Source organism: Mustela nivalis (genome assembly GCF_964662115.1).
Source record: "Mustela nivalis genome assembly, chromosome: 10".
Classification (NCBI taxonomy): domain Eukaryota; kingdom Metazoa; phylum Chordata; class Mammalia; order Carnivora; family Mustelidae; genus Mustela; species Mustela nivalis.
In genome coordinates, this window is record NC_139029.1 from 74836505 (window position 1) to 74856530 (window position 20026).

Here is a 20026-nt window from a genome sequence, read left to right on the forward strand (position 1 = left end):
ACCTTTCCATTTGGTCTCACAGTTTTCAGGGATTCAACCACTCTGGCCCTCTCTCAAATACCCCAGTGTGTCCCTTCTCATCACAGGGTCCCTGCACATGCAGTTCCTCTGATCTGGAATCCTCTGCTCTCCTCTCCCCAGCCTTCCACCACATAAACAGTTAACTCCTAAGCTTCCTTCAGATCACGGTTCTAAATGTAATACTCTGTCACTTCCTCAAGCACTCTGTCAAGTTCCTTTGTCATAGGCTTTTGAAGAAAAGAAGTGTTCCTTTCAGAGCTCTAATGTCTTTAAAATATTTAATTTATAACATTTTTGATTAACATATTTCTCCCAACGAACCTAAGTTCTAACAGAACAGGAACCATGTTTTTGTTGTGTATACCGTGTTTTCAGCAACTAGAAGGTGCTTGAATACCTAAATAAACAGACAAAGACAAAGCAGGCTAACAATAAGTGAATAATAAAGCCTGTAATCAATTATGAGAATCAACAAAGCAAACTTTCTTCTTTATTAACTTTGTTTTATCCAGACACGTTGCCTGTTTCTGGAATAACTGCCTCCCTCTAGCCATCTGTGTGTGCACAAAAGAGAAAAACTTATTTAATATTTCTACTAATTAGAATATAAGAGTAATATAAATCTTTACAACATTTGTCATTGTATCATTTTTTTTAATGAGGAAACCTTGACACTTAAAACAATCTAGATGGACCTTAAAGGCATTATGCTAAGTCATTAATGACTGCTATGCAGTCATTAAGCTAAGCGTTTGTCTTTGGCTCAGGTCAGGAACCCAGCGTTGTGGGATGGAGCCCTGTTGGGCTTCCTGCTTGATGGGAAGCCTGCTCTCCCTCTCCTACTCCCCTGCTTGTGTTCCCTCTCTCGCTGTGTCTCTGTCAAATAAATAAAAAAAATAAAATCTTAAAAAAAAAAAAGGCATTATGCTAAGTGAAATAAATCAGAGAAAGACAAATAATGTATGACTTAAACAATTTATGGAATCTAAAAGGAAAAAAAAAATTCACAAAGAGATCAGATTTATGGTTACCAGAGGTGGGGTGATAGTAGGAGGGGGAAATTGGAGAAAGGTGACCAAAACATACAACCTCCAGTTACAAGACAAGTAAGTACCAGAGAAGTACTGTACAACATGATGATTACGCTTAACACTGCCATAGGATATACTGGAGAGTTGTTAAGAATGTAATTCCTAAGAGCTCTAATCACACACAAAAAATTCTTTTTCTCTTTTTTTGCTTTTTCTATTTTATCTATGTGATGATGGATGCTAACTCATGGCAGTAATCGTTTCACAATGCAGCTAAACCCCTGAACAACACAGGTGTGGACTGTGTAGGTCCAGTTTTAAGCAGTATTTCAGAGTACAGTACTATAAGTTTATTTTCTCTTCCTTACAAATTTCCTAATAACATTTTTTCTCTAGCTTATTTTAAGAAGAGAATCTAACACACAAAGTATGTTTTAACTCTTCATGTTTTTGGTTAAGTCTTCTGATCAACAGTTGCCTAATAGTATTTAAGTTGCTGGAGAGTCAAAAGTTATATACATGGATTTTCTACTATAGGGCATCAACACCCCTAACCCCCATATCATTCAAGGGTCAACTGGATATGACAGTCAATCTATTATGTTGCACACCTTAAACTTATATAGTGATATATGTGAATTATATCTCAATAAAACTAAAAAAATTTTAAAATAACAATAGAGGGGAAAAAATCAACATGCAAAGGTCAACTACATTTCCATAAAAAGACAATGGCCATCCTGAAAAAACATTAAGAAAACGATACCATTTCCAAAAGCATAAAAAAATATATAGTATCGGGGTTTCTCAGTGGCACAGTTAAGTGTCCAACTCTTGATTAACTCGGGTCTCAATCTCAGGGTCATGAGTCCGAGCCCCGCCTTGGGCTCCACACTGGGTGGGGAGCTTATTTAAAAATTAATAAATTAAAAAAAATTTAGGAATAAACTTAACCTAAGAGGCTAAAGACTTGTGTACTGAAAACATTTCAAAAAAAATTTCTTAATAAAGAAATTAAAGATGATAAAAATAAATGAAAGGACATCCAGTGTTCATGAATTAGGAGACTTAGTAACATTAAAATATTAATAGTATTCAAAGTAGATTTTTTTTTTTAAAGATTTTATTTATTTATTTGACAGAGAGAGATTACAAGTAGGCAGAGAGGCAGGCAGAGAGAGAGAGAGGAGGAAGCGGGCTCCCTGCTGAGCAGAGAGCCCGATGCGGGACTCGATCCCAGGACCCTGAGATCATGACCTGAGCCGAAGGCAGCGGCTTAACCCACTGAGCCACCCAGGCGCCCTCAAAGTAGATTTAATGCAAACCTTATGACTATATCAGTAGCATTTCTTCAGACATAGGAAATTTCATTCTAAAACTTACAGGGAATTTCAAGGGACCCTAAATAGCCAAAACAATCTTGAAAATGAAAAACAAAGTTACAGGTCTCATGTTTTCTGATTTTAAAAATTACCACAAAGCTATAGTAATCAAAACAGTGTGGTAGTGGCATAAAGACAAACATACTGATGAATGGACTATAATAGAAAGCCCAGAAATATACTCTCATATATAAGGTCAAATGATTCTTGACAAGGATGCCAACAACATTTAAAAGGCTTAGCTAGTCTTCTCAACAAATGATGTTGAGAAACCCAATAAACATGCAAAAGGATGAAACTGGACTTACTTTCAAATGTTGAATCCATTCACATACCTGGGATAAATCCTACCTATTTTTAGTATGTAATTGTTTTTATACATTGTTTTGCTCAATTTGCCAATATTTTGTTGAGAATTTTTTGCATCTAGTTTCATCAGAGACATTAATCTGTAGTTTTCTTGTTTTTGTACTGTCTCTACTAGTTTTGATATCAGTGTAATATTAGTTTCATAAAATAAAATGGAAAGTGTTCCCTCTTCCATTTTCTGGAAAGGATAAGATAGAATTGCTGTTAATTCTTCTTAAAATTGTTTACAGTAATTCTCCAGCTTGGAATTTTCCACTGAAACTTGAATACTGGAAAAGGTGTTCATGAAACTTACTGTCTTGGCCTACAGATTTCTTTTTTGGGGAGTTTCGCAATTCTAAATTCAATGTTCTTAACAGCTACTGGGTTATTAAGTGAGTTGTGGTTGGTTGTGTTTTAAGATACTAGGCCATTTCATCCAAATTGTTAAATTTTACCTTTAAGTTGTTTACAGTAAACTCTTATTATCCTTTACTGTCTATAATGGTCTACAGTGATACCCCATTACATGATTAAGTTGGTAATTTTTATCCACTTTCTTTTTGTCAGTCCTGCTAGAAATTCATCAATTGTATTGACTTTTCAAATAGTAGCTTTTTGTTTCAGTGATTTTTCTTTTAATTTCATTTATTTCTACTCTTAAATTTATTACTTTCTTTTTCTGCTTGCCCTGGGTTTGTTTTACTTTTCATTTTCTACCACATGAACATTTTCTCTTTCCAAATGTAACATTTAATACTATAAATTCCTCAGCACTGCTTTAGCTGTATTTCACATATTTCGACACGTTGTATTTTCCTTTTCATTCTTTTAATTTTGAGAATTTTTAAGCAATGGATTATTTAGAATTGTGTTAATTTTCAGTCAAGAGAGATATTTCTGTTATTGATCTCTAATTTGATTCCACTATGGTCAGAGAATATACTATATATAAAACAATTCTTTTAAATCTGTCAGGTTTGTTTTACTGTTGAAGATGTTGTCTAACTTCATGAGTATTTCACGGGCACTTGAATATAATATGCATCCCATGCTGCTAGGTGGGATGTTCTATATAGGTCATTTAGATTCTGTTGCTTTACTGTGTTCAGATTTTTTACAGTCTTGATGATTTTATGCCTAATAGTTATATCAGCTGTTAAGAGGAGAATATTGAAGTCTTCAATTACAATTGCGGATTCATCTCTTCCTTTTTCAGCTTTATCAGGTTTTTTTGGTGTGTGTGTGTGTGTGTGTGTGTGTGTGTGTTTAGTATAGATTATGGCTCTATTATTTGGTACATACACATTCAGAGTCATTATGTCTTCCTGGTAGACTGATGCTTTTATCATTACTTAATCTCCTCGTGGTCCCTGGTAATTTTCTTTGTTCTGAAGTCTACTTTATCATAATTTAATGTAACCATTCTTGCTTCTTTTTTAGGTTAATGGTTGCATGGTATAGTCTTTTATATCTTTTTCAGCCAATTTATGTCACTGAATTTGAAGTAAATTTCTTGTAAGCTACATATAAGTATGGCTGTACATCTTTTATCCATTCTGTCATTTTCTTTCTTTTGATGGATATATTTATACCATTTACATTTAAAGTAATTTCCAACCTACAGATTAAATGTTCCTATTTACCTGTGGCAAGTATGACTGTGTTAGGAAAGCCACTTGAAAACGACATGAATAGGGGTGCCTGGGTGGCTCAGTGGGTTAAAGCCTCTGCCTTCGGCTCAGATCATGATCCCAGGGTCCTGGGATCGAGCCCCGCATCCAGCTCTCTGCTCAGCAGGGAGCCTGCTTCCTCCTCTCTCTACCTGCCTCTGTGCCCACTTGTGATCTCTGTCAAATAAAAAAATAAAATCTTAAAAAAAAAAAAAACACAAAATGACATGAATAATGACTCAATATAGAGAATGTGAATAAAGAGATAAAAACGCACAGAGCCTAAGAGACCTGCAGACACCATGAAGTTTACCAACCTATTTATAATGAGACACAAAGGAGAAAGAGGTGAAAGAATATTTTAAAAAATGATGATAAATATCCAAAATTTGAAAAAAGACATGAAACTAAATAGCCAACAAACTCAACAAACTCCAAGTAGGAAAACTCAAAATAGATCCAGACTAAATCATAGTAACACAAATACAAACACAAAGGATGAATAATAAAAGCAGAAGGAGAGAAGCAATTAGTCACATACAAGAAGAGTCCTAAGAAGACAAAAAGCTAATTTCTCCTCAAATACCAGGGAGGCTACAAAGAAAGCATCAACATAAGGAAGTGCTAAAAGAAAAAACTTTTTAACCCAAAATTCAATACCCACCAAAATTATCCTTCAAAAAAAGGGGGGAATTAAGATAGTCTCAGCAAAACAGAAGCTGAAGAGAGTTAACCACTAGAAGACCTGCCCCTCAAGAAATGTTAAAGTGAATCCTTCAGGCTACAGAACACACTATACGGTAACTCAAAGCTATAAAAAGAAGTAAAGAACAACAGTAAAGACAATTACATAGGCAAACCTAAAAGCCAGTACTACTGTGTAAAGTAACTTGGGACAGTAACACCAAAACAGAAGAGGGATGGAGCTGTATAGATAAGTCTTTACACTACAGACACAAAGCTGGTATTAATTTAAACTAGATTACTACTGTAATCTTAAAATGTTAACTGTAATTACCAAGGTAAACACAATAACTAAAAAATATACATAAAAGGAAATAAGAAGAAAGTCAAAATGATGCATAACACAAAGATCAATTAACAAACCCCCAAAACCAGTAAGGGATAGAACCACAGATTTTGAATAAGGAAATAGAGAACTTGATTAACACTACAGACCAAGTGAACCTAACAAACATATACAGAATCATCTACCCCAAAACAGCAGAATATACTTTCTTTTCAAAGTACGCACGGAACATTTTTTAGGACAGACCACATTAGGCCACAAAATAAGTCATAAAAATTCAAGATTGAAATGATACAAATACCTTTTCTGACCACAAAGGAATGAAATTAGAAATCAACACCAAGAAAACCGGAAATCCACAAATCTGTGAAAATTTAACATTCTTAAACAGCCAAAGGGTCAAAACAAAGAAAAAAAGGAAAATTAGAAAATACCTTGAGACATGGGGCGCCTGAATGACTCAGTGGGTTAAAGCCTCTGCCTTCGTCTCAGGTCATGATCCCAGGTTCCTGGGATGGAGTTCATGATCCCAGGTTCCTGGGATGGAGACCAGAATTGGGCTCTCTGCTCAGCAGGAAGACTGCTTTCCACCCTCCTCTCTGTCCCCTTCCCCCACCTCTCTGCCTACTAGTGATTTCTGTCAAATACATAAATAAAAATCTTTAAAAAAAAAAAAAAAGAAAGAGGGGCGCCTGGGTGGCTCAGTGGGTTAAGCCGCTGCCTTCAGCTCATGTCATAATTTCAGGGTCCTGGGATCGAGTCCCACATCGGGCTCTCTGCTCAGCAGGGAGCCTGCTTCCCTCTCTCTCTCTCTGCCTGCCTCTCCATCTACTTGTGATTTCTGTCAAATAAATAAATATAATCTTTAAAAAAAAAAGAAAGAAAGAAAGAAAGAAAGAAAGAAAGAAAGAAAGAAAGAAAGAAAATAACCTTGATACAGATGAAAATGAAAACACAACAAACCAAAACTTGAGGGACACAATGAAAGCAATGCTAACAGATAATTATACAGTTGTAAATACTTAGATTAAAAAAGAAAAAAGATCTTAAATCAATAACCTAATTTTACAATTCTAGAAATTAGAAAAGGAAAGCATTAACCCAAAGCTAGAAGAAGAAAATAGTAAAGATTAGAGCAGTGATAAATGGCATAGAGAACACAAAAATAATAGGAAAAAAAACAATGAAACAAAGGTTGGCTTTATGAAAAGATCAACAAAATCAATAAGCCCTCTGTCAGGAATTAAGAAAAAAGAGGATTCAATTAAATCAGAAATAAAAGGGGACGTTATAAACAATGTCATGGAAGTAAAGAGAATTACAAAAAAATACTATGAACAACTGTACACCAAAAAATTGGATAACAAGAAATGAATAAATTTCTAGGAACATGCAACCTACAAAGACTGAACCATGAAGCAATAAAAAAATATGAACAGACCTATAACTAATAAGGAAACTGAAGCAGTAATCAAATCCCATTCTCCCAAAAAGGAAAGTCCAAGACCCAATTGCTTCACTGGAGAGTCCTACCAAATATTTAAAGAATTAACACCAATTCTCTTGAAACTCTCCCAAAAAAATTGAAGAGGAGGAAACATTTCCAAGCTCATTCAAGGGGCCAGCATTACCCTGGTCTAACCAAAGTCAGACAAAGACAAAAAAACTATAGACCAGTATCTTTGACGAATATTGATACCAAAAAGTTCTGAACAACCTAAAAGCAAACTGATTTCAAAAGCACACTGAAAAAATTATTACACCATGAGTAAGTGGGATTTTTCACTGGAATGCAAGGATGACAACATATGAAAGCCAATCAGTATAATATACCACACATTAACAGAATGAACAAATACAACATAAATCGTCTCAATTGATGCAGAAAAAACATTTAACAAAATATGATGCCATTTCATGATAAACAAAACTCTCAATAAACTAGAATAGAAGAAATTTACCTCAACATAATGAAGTCCACTTACAAAAAAACACAAGAGCTAAAATCATACTCAGTGGTGAAATACTGGAAGCTTTTCCTCTAACACAAAGAATAAGACAAGACCATCTGCTCTTGCTACTCCTATCAAACATACAGTACAGGAAGTCCTAGTGAGAGCAGTCAGGCAAGGAAAAAAAAATTCAAATTAGAAAAAAAAAATTATCTCTTTTCATAGACAACATGACCTTGTGTAGAAAACAAAAAAACAAAACAAAACAAAAAAACACCAAAAAAACCTGTTATAACTAATAAACAAATTCACCAATGTAGGATATAAAATTAACACACAAAAATCAGTTGTGTCTATACATTAACAATAAGCAGCCTAAAAAAATTAACAATCTTATTTACAAAAGCATCAAAAAGAATAAAAAACTTAGGAATAAACTTAACCAAGGAAATGAAAGACTTACATACTGAAAAACACAGAAAAAAATGCTGAAAAATGTTAAAAAAAAAAAAAACACAACTGGAAAAATATTCAGTGTTCAAGTATTGGGAGACTTAATATTAAGATGTCCATATTATCCAAAGCAATCAACAGATTCAACATAATCACTATCAAATTCCCACTGGCTTTTTTCCTTTTTTTGCAGAAGTAGGTAAATTAACCCTAAAATTCAAATATTAAGAGCTCCCGGGGCACCTGGGTGGCTCAGTCTTTAAAAGCATCTGCCTTCAGCTCAGGTCATGATCCCGGGGTCCTGGGGTGGAGCCCCTCATAGGCTGCCCTGCTCAGTGGGGAGCCTGCTTCTCCCTCTCCCATTCTGGTTCCCCTTGCTTATGTTCCCTCTCTCTGTCTCTCTCCTTGTCAAATAAATAAATAAACTCTTAAAAAAAAAAAAAGTCAAGAGATCTCAAGGGAAAGCAATTTTGAAAAAGAACAACAAAGTTGCATGTCTCTTATTTATTAATTTAAAAATAAATTTACAATGCTACAGTAATCAAACACTCTGGTAATGGCATAGAGACAAACAGATCAAAGGAACAGAAGACAGACCCTGGAAATACACTCACAAAACAGTCAAATGATCTCTGCCAAGGAGAGACCATTCAATGAAAAATGGACAGACTCTTCAACAAATGGTGCTGGGAAAACTGGATAAACACATACAAAAGGTTGAAGTTTATACCATAAATAAAACTTAACTCACAATGAATCAAAGACCTAAACATAAGACCTAAAACTATAAAACTGCCAGAAGAAAACACAGAGGAAAAAGTTTTGTGACATCATCCAACTTGACAATAAGTTCTTGGATACAGAAAGCAGAGACAACAAAACAGAAGTAGACAAATGGAAGTACATCAAACTTAAAAACTTATCTGTATCAAAGCACACAATCAACTGAGTCAATAGGCAGGTGATCTACAGCATGGGAGAAAATATTACCAAACTGTAGATATAAGTATTTAATGTCTAGAAAATATTTAAAAATTCTTACAAAAAACCACCCCCCCAAATAACCCAAATAAAATTTGAGTTGAATAGATGGTTCTCTAAATATGATCTAAAAATGGCCAAGAAACATGAAAAAATGCCCAACATCATTAATTATCAGAGAAATACAAATTGAAACCATGAGGTATCACTACACATCCATTAGGATGTTGGTTAAGGTGTGTGCATTCTTGGTGGGACTGTAAAGTAGTGAAAAAACAGTATGGACATTCCTGGAAAACTTAGAAATGGAACTATCATATGATCCAGCAATAACACTTTGAGGTATATATTTGAAAAAAATTTAACGAATCTTGAAGAATATGTGCACACCCATGTTCATAACAGCACTATTCACAATAGCCAAGAGCTGATGCTTCCAACATCTGCTGATGGATGAATCAATAAAGGAAATGTGGTATATGACACACTGAAACAGTGGGAAAAATCCTGTCACATGCTACCCAATGGATGAACCTCAAGAACATTACACAGAATGAACAAGTCAGTCCCCAAAAGACTAACATTGTAGGATTCCACCTATATGAGTTATCTAAAGTAGTAAAATTCATGAAAACAGAAAGTAGAATGTGATCACCAACGGCTGGGGAAAGGGGTTAAAAGGGAATTTGCTGTTTAATGGGTACAGAGTCTCAGATTTGCAAGATGAAAAAGTTCTGGATATCTGTTTCATAACAGTGTGAATATATGTAATACTACTGAACTACACACTTACAAAATGATTAAGAGGCACACAACAGCACTATTCAAAATAGAGTAAAGGTGTAAGCAACCTAAATGTCTATCCAAAGATGAAAGGTAGAGAATCTATAGCATAGCCATACAATAAAATATTATTCAGGCATAGAAAGAAGTACCAGGGTGCTTGAGTGGCTCAGTCGGTTAAGTGTCCGACTCTTGGTATTGGCTCAGGTCATGATCTCAAGGGTCCTGAGATGGGAGCCCTGGGAAGGGCTCCCAGCTCAGCAAGCCATCTGAAGATTCTCTCCTTCTGCCTCTCCTCCCACCACTCATGCATGCACTCTCTCTAAAACAAGTAAATCAATCTTTAAAATAAGAAAAAAAAAAAAAAAGGAAAAGAACGAAGCACCTAAAAAAATTAACAATCTCATTTACAAAAGCATCAAAAAGAATGAAAAGCTTAGGAATAAACTTAACCAAGGAAATGAAAGACTTGCGTACTGAAAACCACAGAAAAAAATGCTAAAACATGGATATACCTCGAAACATGGATGAACCTCGAAAATGGTTATGCTGCATCTGGCTGGCTCAGTAAACAGAGTGTGCGGCTCTTGATCTCAGGGTTGTGAATCTGAGCCCCATGTTGGAGTAGAGCTTACTTAAAAAATTAAAATCAGGGGCCCCTGGGTGGCTTAGTGGGTTAAGCCTCTGCCTTTGGCTCAGGTCATGATCTCAGGGTCCTGAGATCAAGCCCTGCATGGGGCTCTCTGCTCGGCAGGGAACCTGCTTCTCCCTCTCTCTCTGCCTGCCTCTCTGACTACTTATAATCTCTCTGTGTGTCAAATAAATAAATTAAAATCTTAAAAAAAAATTAAAATTAAAAAAATTTATTTTTGAGGCTCCTGGGTAGCTCAGTTGGTTAAGTAAGCATCTAACTTCCACTGAGGTCATGACCTCAGGGTCCTCCATGTCAGGCTCTCCACTCATTAAGAAATAATCTTCTCCCTCTCCCTCTGCCCCTTAGCCTGCTCATGCTTGCTCACATGCTCTCAAATAAATAAAATATTTAAAAACAAATAAAACACTCCAAAAGAACCAATATTATGGCTAAGTGAAAGAAGCTAGACACAAGTGTTACATGCTGTATAATTCCCTTTATATGAAATATTCAGGACAGGTAAAGTCATAGAGATAAAAAGCAGATTAGTGATTTCCAGGGACTGGGGGGTTGGGGAGGAGGAATGAGGACTGACTGCTTAATGGGTTTCCTTGGGTATGATGAAATATAATGGAACTAGTTAGATTTGCACAATACTGCAAATCAAAAAGTCACTCAATTTTTTACTGTAAAATTAATAATATATTTTAGGTTCTATCTTGGAAAAAATCAACTGTATTTCCATATACTAACAATGAATATACAGAATCTGAAATTAAAATCACAATGCTACCTCCAGGGGCACCTGGGTGGCTCAGAGGTTTAAGCCTCTGCCTTCGGCTCAGGTAATGGTCCCAGGGTCCTGGGATCGAGTCCCACATCGGGCTCTCTGCTCAGCAGGGAGCCTGCTTCCTCCTCTCTCTCTCTGCCTGCCCCTCTGCCTACTTGTGATCTCTGCCTGTCAAGTAAATAAATAAAATCTTTAAAAAAAAAAATGCTACCTCCAAAAAAACCAAAATATGTGATAAACTGAACCTCATGAAAATTGAGAACTTTAAAGATGCTGTTAAGAAGACAAAAACACAAATTACAGACTGGAATGGGAGAAAGTACTTAGAAAAACCCTATCTAACAAAGGACGAGTAGCTAGAATACATAATTCTCAAAACAACAGTAAAAAATAATAAACAATCCAACTAGACAATGAGCAAAAGACATGAACAGACATTTCACCTAAGATAAAAATGCACATAATCACTTCAAAAGATGTTGAGCATCAACAGTCATTAGGGAAATGTAAATGTAAAACACAATGAGAGCTCTCTCAAGTTTGCAACAGTATAGTTAAATGTACTAAGAAGGTCAAAATCTTAGGTAAATACGGGACCCATTATGGTCCCTCACTCAGGAAAATGGTGAGGAGTGAAACAGGTCAGTGTGCCAAATACACCTGCTCCCTCTGTGGCAAAACCAAGAGGAAAAGACAAGACGTCAGGATCTGGTGTTGTGGTTCCTACATGAAAAGAGCAGCCAGTGGTGCCTGGACCAACCATTACAACATCACTCCTGCTGTCACAGTGAAGTGCACCATGAGAAGACTGAAGGAGTTGAAAGACCAGTAGAAGTTCCACCATTTGAAACACTGCTAGCCCATAATAAATGGGTTAATCCATTAACAAAACTACTTTGGCTTGTTGTTATACTTATTAATTGGATGTTCTGATTTGCACTGCATTAATTTTGCTTTCTCAAAAGACTTGGAAATGTAAAATCCTTCTTAAAAAAATGCACCAATTAATACCACTTCTCAATCAGACTGGCATGGATTAAAACATGAGTTAATAATACTTGGTGGGGTGTGGAGAAAGATATTCTCACTGATAACAGAATTTTTTTTTTAGATTTTATTTATTTGACAGACACAGTGAGAGAGGAACACAAGCAGGGAGAGTGGAAGAGGGAGACGCAGGCTTCCTGCCGAGCGGAGAGCCCGATGCGGGACTCGATCCCAGGATCCTGGGATCATGACCTGAGCCGAAGGCAGACGCCCAATGACTGAACCACCCAGGCGCCCCTGCTAGGTGAAATATTAAGTGATATAATCTCATTGCAATTTTGCAGTATCAGAAATTAAAGTGTACATATATACCGACCCAGCAATCCACTGCTACAAATTATCTTACATTCTCACACAATTCCAATAATGCAGTGAAGAGTATTTATTGCAGCACTGCATATACAAGCAAAAAACCTTTAGATTTACCAAAGTATCTCTATCAACAAGGAAACAATTATATTAAATGCAATCCATATATGGAAAAATGTCCAAGACATACTGGCAAATGGAAAGAGAAAGATGCAGAATACATATCAACTATTTCTGATAATTTACGGGAACATAGTGCTGGGTGAGAGAGTTTACTTATTCTCAACATCTATACACTATTTGCTCATACTTAAATAAGTGTATGTGACTTCCATTAAAAAAAAATAAAATTTCAGAGCGCCTGGATGGCTCAGTAGGTTAAAGCCTCTGCATTCGGCTCAGGTCATTATCTCAGGGTCCTGGGATCGAGCCCTGAGTTGGGCTCTCTGCTCAGCAGGGAACCTGCTTCCCTTCCTCTCTCTCTGCCTGCCTCTACCTAGTTGTGATCTCTGTCAGATGAATAAATAAAAAACCTTTAATAAAATAAAATTTCAAAAATACTAAATGTTACCTGGCAATATATTTGAAAAAGGTCAAATGTGCACTGTGCAATCTCATCTAGAATGAAGGACAAATTTTTTTTTAAGTCTTATTTACATTGCAACAAAGGTCCGCACATAACTACATTGCTATTAAAGACCGTGAAGCACGGAGAACTTAATTTGAAAATGAAGGAAATTAGCTAATATAAGGTAAGTAAATATAAAGAATTTCGAATCCTTGGATTCAGGGACTCTGTAAAATGGAAAAAGCAGTGGCTGACCATATAAAATATTGAAGCACAGAATGAAGACGAAGAGTCTGAAACTGAGGTATACCTATCTGTGAAGAGAAACTAGCCTAAAATCTTTCAAATACACGTAAGTCAAACAACCTGAAGGTTATATTTCTCTGAATACTCAAATTTTATCAACAAGAAAACTAAACATACTTCACATCAATGATGAAATAAAACAAATAACTGAAGTTCTAACATTTGATAAGAATCTATGTCTAAGAAAATCCTTGTAGGGATCTGAAGAAACAGCAAGAGATGGGGTCAATGTCCAACTCTGTATTCAACCTTTATGGCAGAAGCTGTAGAGAGGAAAAGCAATAAATTGATCCCAGTGGGGAAGAACCTCTCCTTGCTCTGGACTTGCTAGAAGGCATAAAAATCCCCAAGGTGACTACAATGGCCAACCCAACAAGCCTAATTTCAAGAAAAAAACTAGTGTAAAGTACTTTATAATATTTTAAAAGTTTCTTAAGTAAGCATATTATTTATATATTACAGACCTATAATGATAAAACAAATTTTTTAAATTATATCAAACAGCAGACTTCCTGAGCTATAAAAATAAATGTTATCACAATTCCAGACTATGATTCAATTTCCTTCTCTACTCCCAATTTCTTTTTTACCTTTAGGAAAATGAGAAGTTTTCTTTATAGATGTGACCAGTCTTCCTAGCCTTCTACTTGTATTAATCTAATACATCCTTTAAAATCTTTAAAGAAATAACTAGCACAAACTCACAAAAAGAATACTGTTAGAAGCAAGCACTCCAATTTCTATGACATGGGTTAATGCCTTCATTTGAAAAGAGTAATCAAATCAACACAGTTTTCCTTAAGGTCTCAACTAAGAACATTACTCGCCATTTTTTAAAACTGGATTGAAAGAAGACTTTGGAGATATTTTAGGGCTTTCCAAAATACCTACAATGCTGCTTCTGTATTGTCCCCATTGACTCCTTCCTACAGCCCAACAGCAACTGTGCCAATGTCCTCATCCCTTTCCAGCCAGAATTCTGAATCCCTAGATGACTGAGAGAGAATTATGCTCATTGTTCCATGTTTTACAAAATTCACTAAGTACACACAGTACTCTGGCATTGTACTACTAAGGTAAGTACAACATTGATGGTGTCTACCTTCAAGGGGCTCACAGTCCAGTAAAGAAAACACTCTACTGCAGTATGGCCAGGTCTGGCCCAAAGGATAAGATTTCAGGAGATATTTCAGGAGATAAGCTGATGAGCAGGAGGAAGGACAATGATGGTTGGGGGAGGTGAGAGGCTAGGGAAGAGTGACAACATATAATTAGGACTAAAACTAAACATAAGAAACATCAGACTTAGTTTATTCAGATAATTCTAGGCATTCTGGAATAGCTGCAGTGAGACCATTGTATACCAAGTCATGGAGCTTACATTTTATTGTGCAGGTGATACGGGAACAGTAAAGAGGACAATTAGAGGAAGGAAAATAGTGTAGAATGCTGGAAAGTGAGGTCAGAGAATTGAAGAATCCAATAAACAAAATTACAGAGAGAATACATAAAAAATTTGTAGCATGGTCATACAATGGAATATTACTCAGTAATAAAAAATAATGAACTACTGATATTCATACAACAAGATGTATGTTGATTGAAAAAAGCCACATATTAACTAATGCATATTATATATTTCTTATACATAAAATTCAAGAACAGGCAAAACTAAGCTATGCTGATAAAATTCAGAAATTTTACCTCAGGAGGAGAAGGCTATTGGACTGGAAAGGGAAGAGTATGAGGAACTTTCTGAGCAATGAAAATGTTCCATGTCTTCATATCTCTATGGTAGTTACATGTGTGAACATATATGTATGTTTTACATATGTAAAAACCTCATTCAGCTCTATACTTTAAATTTTACCATACACAAATTACAACTTAATTTATATAAAAATGTAAGTTATACATTTGCATTAAGTTCTATTCAAAAAATGCATAATTGTGGTAGAATAGGGTCAGAATATGTTAATCCAGTATCATCCCTTAAGTGATACCTGACATAAGAAATCAGAATAAAGGTTCTAACACACTGTATATTCAATTAACAAACAAAATCCCTATAAGACCTTAAGTACAAAAGTCTAGCTTCTTTTTCCCTACAAGAAGATATATAGGCAAGTGTTCCTTATAATAGATGCTGTGGAGATAATGCACTCTTCCTAAAGAAAAGAACTAGCTCACTATAAACCAAATAAGTAAAAATTTTCTACACAGGAGTACCTACCTTACAAAAGTACTATAAAGATTAACAAGGCATGAGAAGCAGTTAACACAACATACAGCACAATCACTACAATTACTATTATATAAGAGCAATAAAACAGAAACTCTCCTTCAAATTATGCCTAAACCACTTACTAAGAACACACTGTTTAACTCCATATCACTTAACTACAGCACTTCTCATTTTAGATTTTTAATTTTCCTTTTTTTAACTTTGAGATCATCAAGTTTCCAACAGCTTAAACATCTGGTTAGATTAGAGAAAGACCAAGTTAACTACAATTTAAGTATTCCTTTTAATCTATTTATATCCTGAAACCATGTTCATTTGCCAGAAGACTGTTAAGTCTTTTTAACATCTGAACAGTTTCTATTATTAAAAAGCATTCTTTCAGAGCACCTGGGTGGCTCAGTTGGTTAAGTAACTGCCTTCGGCTCAGGTCATGAACCTAGAGTCCCAGGATCAGGTCCTACATCAGGCTCCCTGCTTGGTGGGGAAGTTTGCTTCTCCCACTGACCTCTCCCCTCTCACACTCTGTCTCATTCTCTCTCTCTCAAATAAATAAATAAAACCTAAAAGACACAAAGACACAAAGACACACACACACCCCAAAAAACAGTCTTTCACATATCAGACTAAAAAAGTACATGATCACAATTCAATTTCCTGAAAGTCAACAGCCTTAAAAAAAGAATGCAAATCAGAATGCTAAATTAGAAAATTCATTCAATGACTTTGACCAATTCAATGACCAACACAGATACTCTTTGAAACAATCATTTATATTCTGAACATTATATTAATATAAAGAAGTCACAATTTGGCAAATTTAATCAATTTATGGAAGTACTTCATTAATCAAAATAAGTAAAATTCACAAAAGCAAAAACTACTCGAGCACTATAATCCACTGAGAACATTGAAGCATGCAGCAAATCTCTTACTGAACTGTTTTCTGAATAGCTAACCCAAACACCAACTCAATTTTCTCACATGTTTAATAGTCACATACTTAAGTTAAATTCAACATAAAGGAAGGAAAACTAAGAGCACAATTTGATGATTCTATTGTTACTCCCATCAAATCAACTCGAGCAAGTACCTTAAAGTCAATTCTTTGTATTTCAAAATTTTATTGAAAAACTCATTAAATCTGAACTTGAAGGCAGAGTTTTAAAACATAACTTTTTCTATTATTCCCACTTTGATATATAACATTTAACAAAGTAGTCTTCTACTTACCTAGATTTTGTCTTATTAACATCTCGTTGCAAAAACAATCTCATTCGAAATTAACTCAAACCTGAAAGAATACATGTAAAGACCATCATTTAATTTTTGTGTCAGGTATGAATAAGTACATCTATGATACACTTACTCTTTGAAATTAAAAATCACAAAACAAGTTATTTTGACATAACGTGTCCAAAAAAGTTGTTAAACTAAAACATGATCATATTATACTTTCAGGAAACTTGCTCAATACCACTTTTTTATGAACAATAATCTATTCAAATGACAAACTTTCTAGTTTTCTTTTAAAAAATTTACAATAACTTATTTTCATTAATTTTAATTGTAAAGCAATAAAAATCAGTATTTGTTAATAAAACACACACTTCTATATAGATGCTTATCTAATACTATTACATATATACTAAAAAGTACACCAAAAAGCTGAAGAACAAAAAAGTATGAGATGGCATAAAAGTATATACTAACAATAAATACAATAACAGCTAACAGTGATTAAATACTAAATGCCAAGGACCATTATTCTAGAGGATAGTACATACTGATACTCTCCTGCTTCTTCAATTTAATTCACAATCTAGTATAACAGCTATCCCAACATTCCACTGAAAACTGACTTGAAAAATCTACCCTTAATTTTATCATATTCCACAAATTCTGAAAACTCAGTATGTCTCATCCTGTACTCTACACATCTTCCCCAACCTGAAACTAACTTGTTCTTTTGCATTCTTATTCACAAAAAAATGGCACTACCATACCTACTGCCATTCTCGCCTAGATTCCTATAACTATTCTATTTCCAGACTATCATCTCAAATTTATTCTTCCCAGAATCATGTAAGGTATAATTTTCCAATGGCTATCCTGAGGGTATCAAATCTATGATTCAAGTCCTTCAACAGTACTCACCAATGATCTCATTCTTATCAATTATCTCCAATCTTTACTTTCCCATTCACTGCAGGTTTCTAATACTAAACTCCTTCAAATTCCAGAACAGCCCCCTTGCCTTCTCAGCTTTCTCACTGCTTCACATAGTGAACTATTCTACTTTCTGTCTCTCTTTAATTTTGCTAAAACCTTTTTTACTAGTTTTGCAATAATTAGTTTAGTCACCTTGAAAGATCCCTTTTCAATTTCTTCACAGTTACGTTGTTTCTCAATTGATACAGAAACTGGTGATAACTCTGTATCAGCTGTTCACTTAGACGTTTTCTGAACTACAGTATGGACACATGGAGGATAAGAATTCATTCATCTTATTTCATCATTTCACTGGGTGGCACATAGTAAAAGTACAACAGTGTAGGCCCACTTAAAGATTAGAAAAAAAATTCACAACACTTCTGAATCCAATAATATTTCTTTATGAAATAACTTTATCTAAGTAAAAACACAACTGATAAAAAATCAGCCCAGTGCAAACTTTTATTGAGTGTATTAATTAATTTCACTGATCATCAATACCAAGATTACAGTACTAAATGTTTGCATCCCTACAGAAAACAAACTTTGTGGACTATAAATCCTAGACTCGTTGAAGTATTAGACTGAAGCAGAAAAGAGCTAGAAAAGGAGGTGAATATGGTCTTAACACTAATAATGTCAACAGTCTAACAAACTGTTTCTCAAACTTTAGCATATATTAGCATCACCCAGAGGGCCTGTTACACAGACTGCTAGCCTCCACCCTCAAAGTTCCTGATTCAGTAATTCTAAATTAGAGCCCAGTGATTTGCATTTCTAGTAAAGTCCTAAGGTGATGTTATTTCCAGGACCACAGACCACTTAGAACCACAGACCTGGAGTTTTCCTCATAATGTCTAGAAGAGGCGAGAATATTCTCTCGGCCACCCACTGCCCCCAATCTTTACCTACCCATAACTGGATACTGTGACCTATTACAAGCTAAGCTATAAATCACAGTAAGAACACTAAAAGTCTACTATGAATTGCTGAGTGTAATGGGATGAAAAAAAAAATGGCCCTGCAAGAGAATCCACATTCGAATCCCCAGAATCTGTGCATATTACCTTATATGACCCTTCCCCCCAAAAGAAAAGTCTTTACAGATGTGATTAAATTAAAAATTTTGAGATGGAGGGATTATCCTGGATCATCTGAGTGGGCCCTAACTTCAATCACATGTATTCTTATAAAGAGGGAGATGAGGAAATTTCACTATACACAGAGACTGCAAGGACAGAGAAGAGAGAGATTTGAAAATATTGGCCTTGAAGATTGAACTCATAGTCAGGAATGTGAGTAGCCACCAGAAATTGAGAGAGGCAAGGGATAGAGCCTCCCCTAGAATTTCTGGAAAGAATAACACCGCTGACACCTTGATTTCTGCCCAGTGAAACCAATTTCAGACTTCTGGCTTTTAGAATTGACAGACAGTAAGTTTGTTGTTTAAAGCAACCTACATTGTGATAATTTGTTAGAACAACAGTAAGAAACGACTATGCTGATGATGGTAGGTTTTCTAGGAAATAAACCAGAAGCACTACATAAAAGGTGTTATGAACTGATTATTCATATGTTGAAACCCTAGTTCCCAATGTAACTGCATTTGCAGAAAGGGCCTTCAAAAAGGTTAACTGAGGTTAAATAAGGACATAAGGATGGGGCCCTAATCCAATAGAATTGGCGTCCTTACAGGAAGAAAAAGACACATGCACCAAGGAAATGCATGCACAGAGGAAATGCCATGTAAGGACACAGAAAGAAAATAGCCATCTTGAGAAGAGAGAAGCCTCAAATAAACCTAACACCTTAATTTTGGACTTGTAGCCTCCAGAACTGTGAGAAAATAAATTTGTTGCTCAAGCCACCAAGTCAGTGGGATCCCAAGGACTCTGGGATCATGACCTGAGCCGAAGGCAGTTGCCCAACCAACTGAGCCACCCAGGCACCCCTTACAAAACAATAGCAAGTGGGAAAGGAATTATCACTCATGTACCTGAGAACACAGTGCAGGAATGAGTCTACTCTAGTAGACTAATACAAGGATATACACGTTTGCACAACAGTGTGAATGCACTTAATGCCACTTACCTATACTTTAAAATGCTTTAAATGTTAAACACCACACAAAGACAGTAACCTTTGACTTTAGTTCTTTTTTATTTTTCTCTGTAATATTTCAAAGTCTGAGAAAAAAAACACTTTGTTCCCCAGAGAGCCAAACCAAGTCACTGTAAATACTATATATTTTAATGGGGAATT

General features: G+C 35.3%; 1 protein-coding gene across 26 annotated transcripts in view; it reads right to left on the reverse strand.

Moving 5' to 3' along the window:
* The window catches only part of ZNF644 (zinc finger protein 644), a 102048-nt gene that overhangs the window by 50827 nt on the left and 31195 nt on the right, over positions 1-20026 (reverse strand). For 17 of the 26 annotated variants that reach the window (XR_014300048.1, XM_082688638.1, XM_082688649.1 and 14 more), the window contains one exon: positions 16784-16844. The exons of 6 other annotated variants lie outside the window; for them this stretch is intronic. Coding sequence is in view for 16 of the 20 variants with exons in the window: in XM_082688638.1 (XP_082544764.1) it covers positions 16784-16827 (44 nt within the window). In the remaining 4 variants the exon portion in view is untranslated. Of the gene's footprint in view, positions 1-9806; positions 9977-16783; positions 16845-20026 lie in introns of all 26 variants that reach the window. 3 more of the 26 variants (XM_082688647.1, XM_082688645.1, XM_082688637.1) reach the window with 1 other exon arrangement.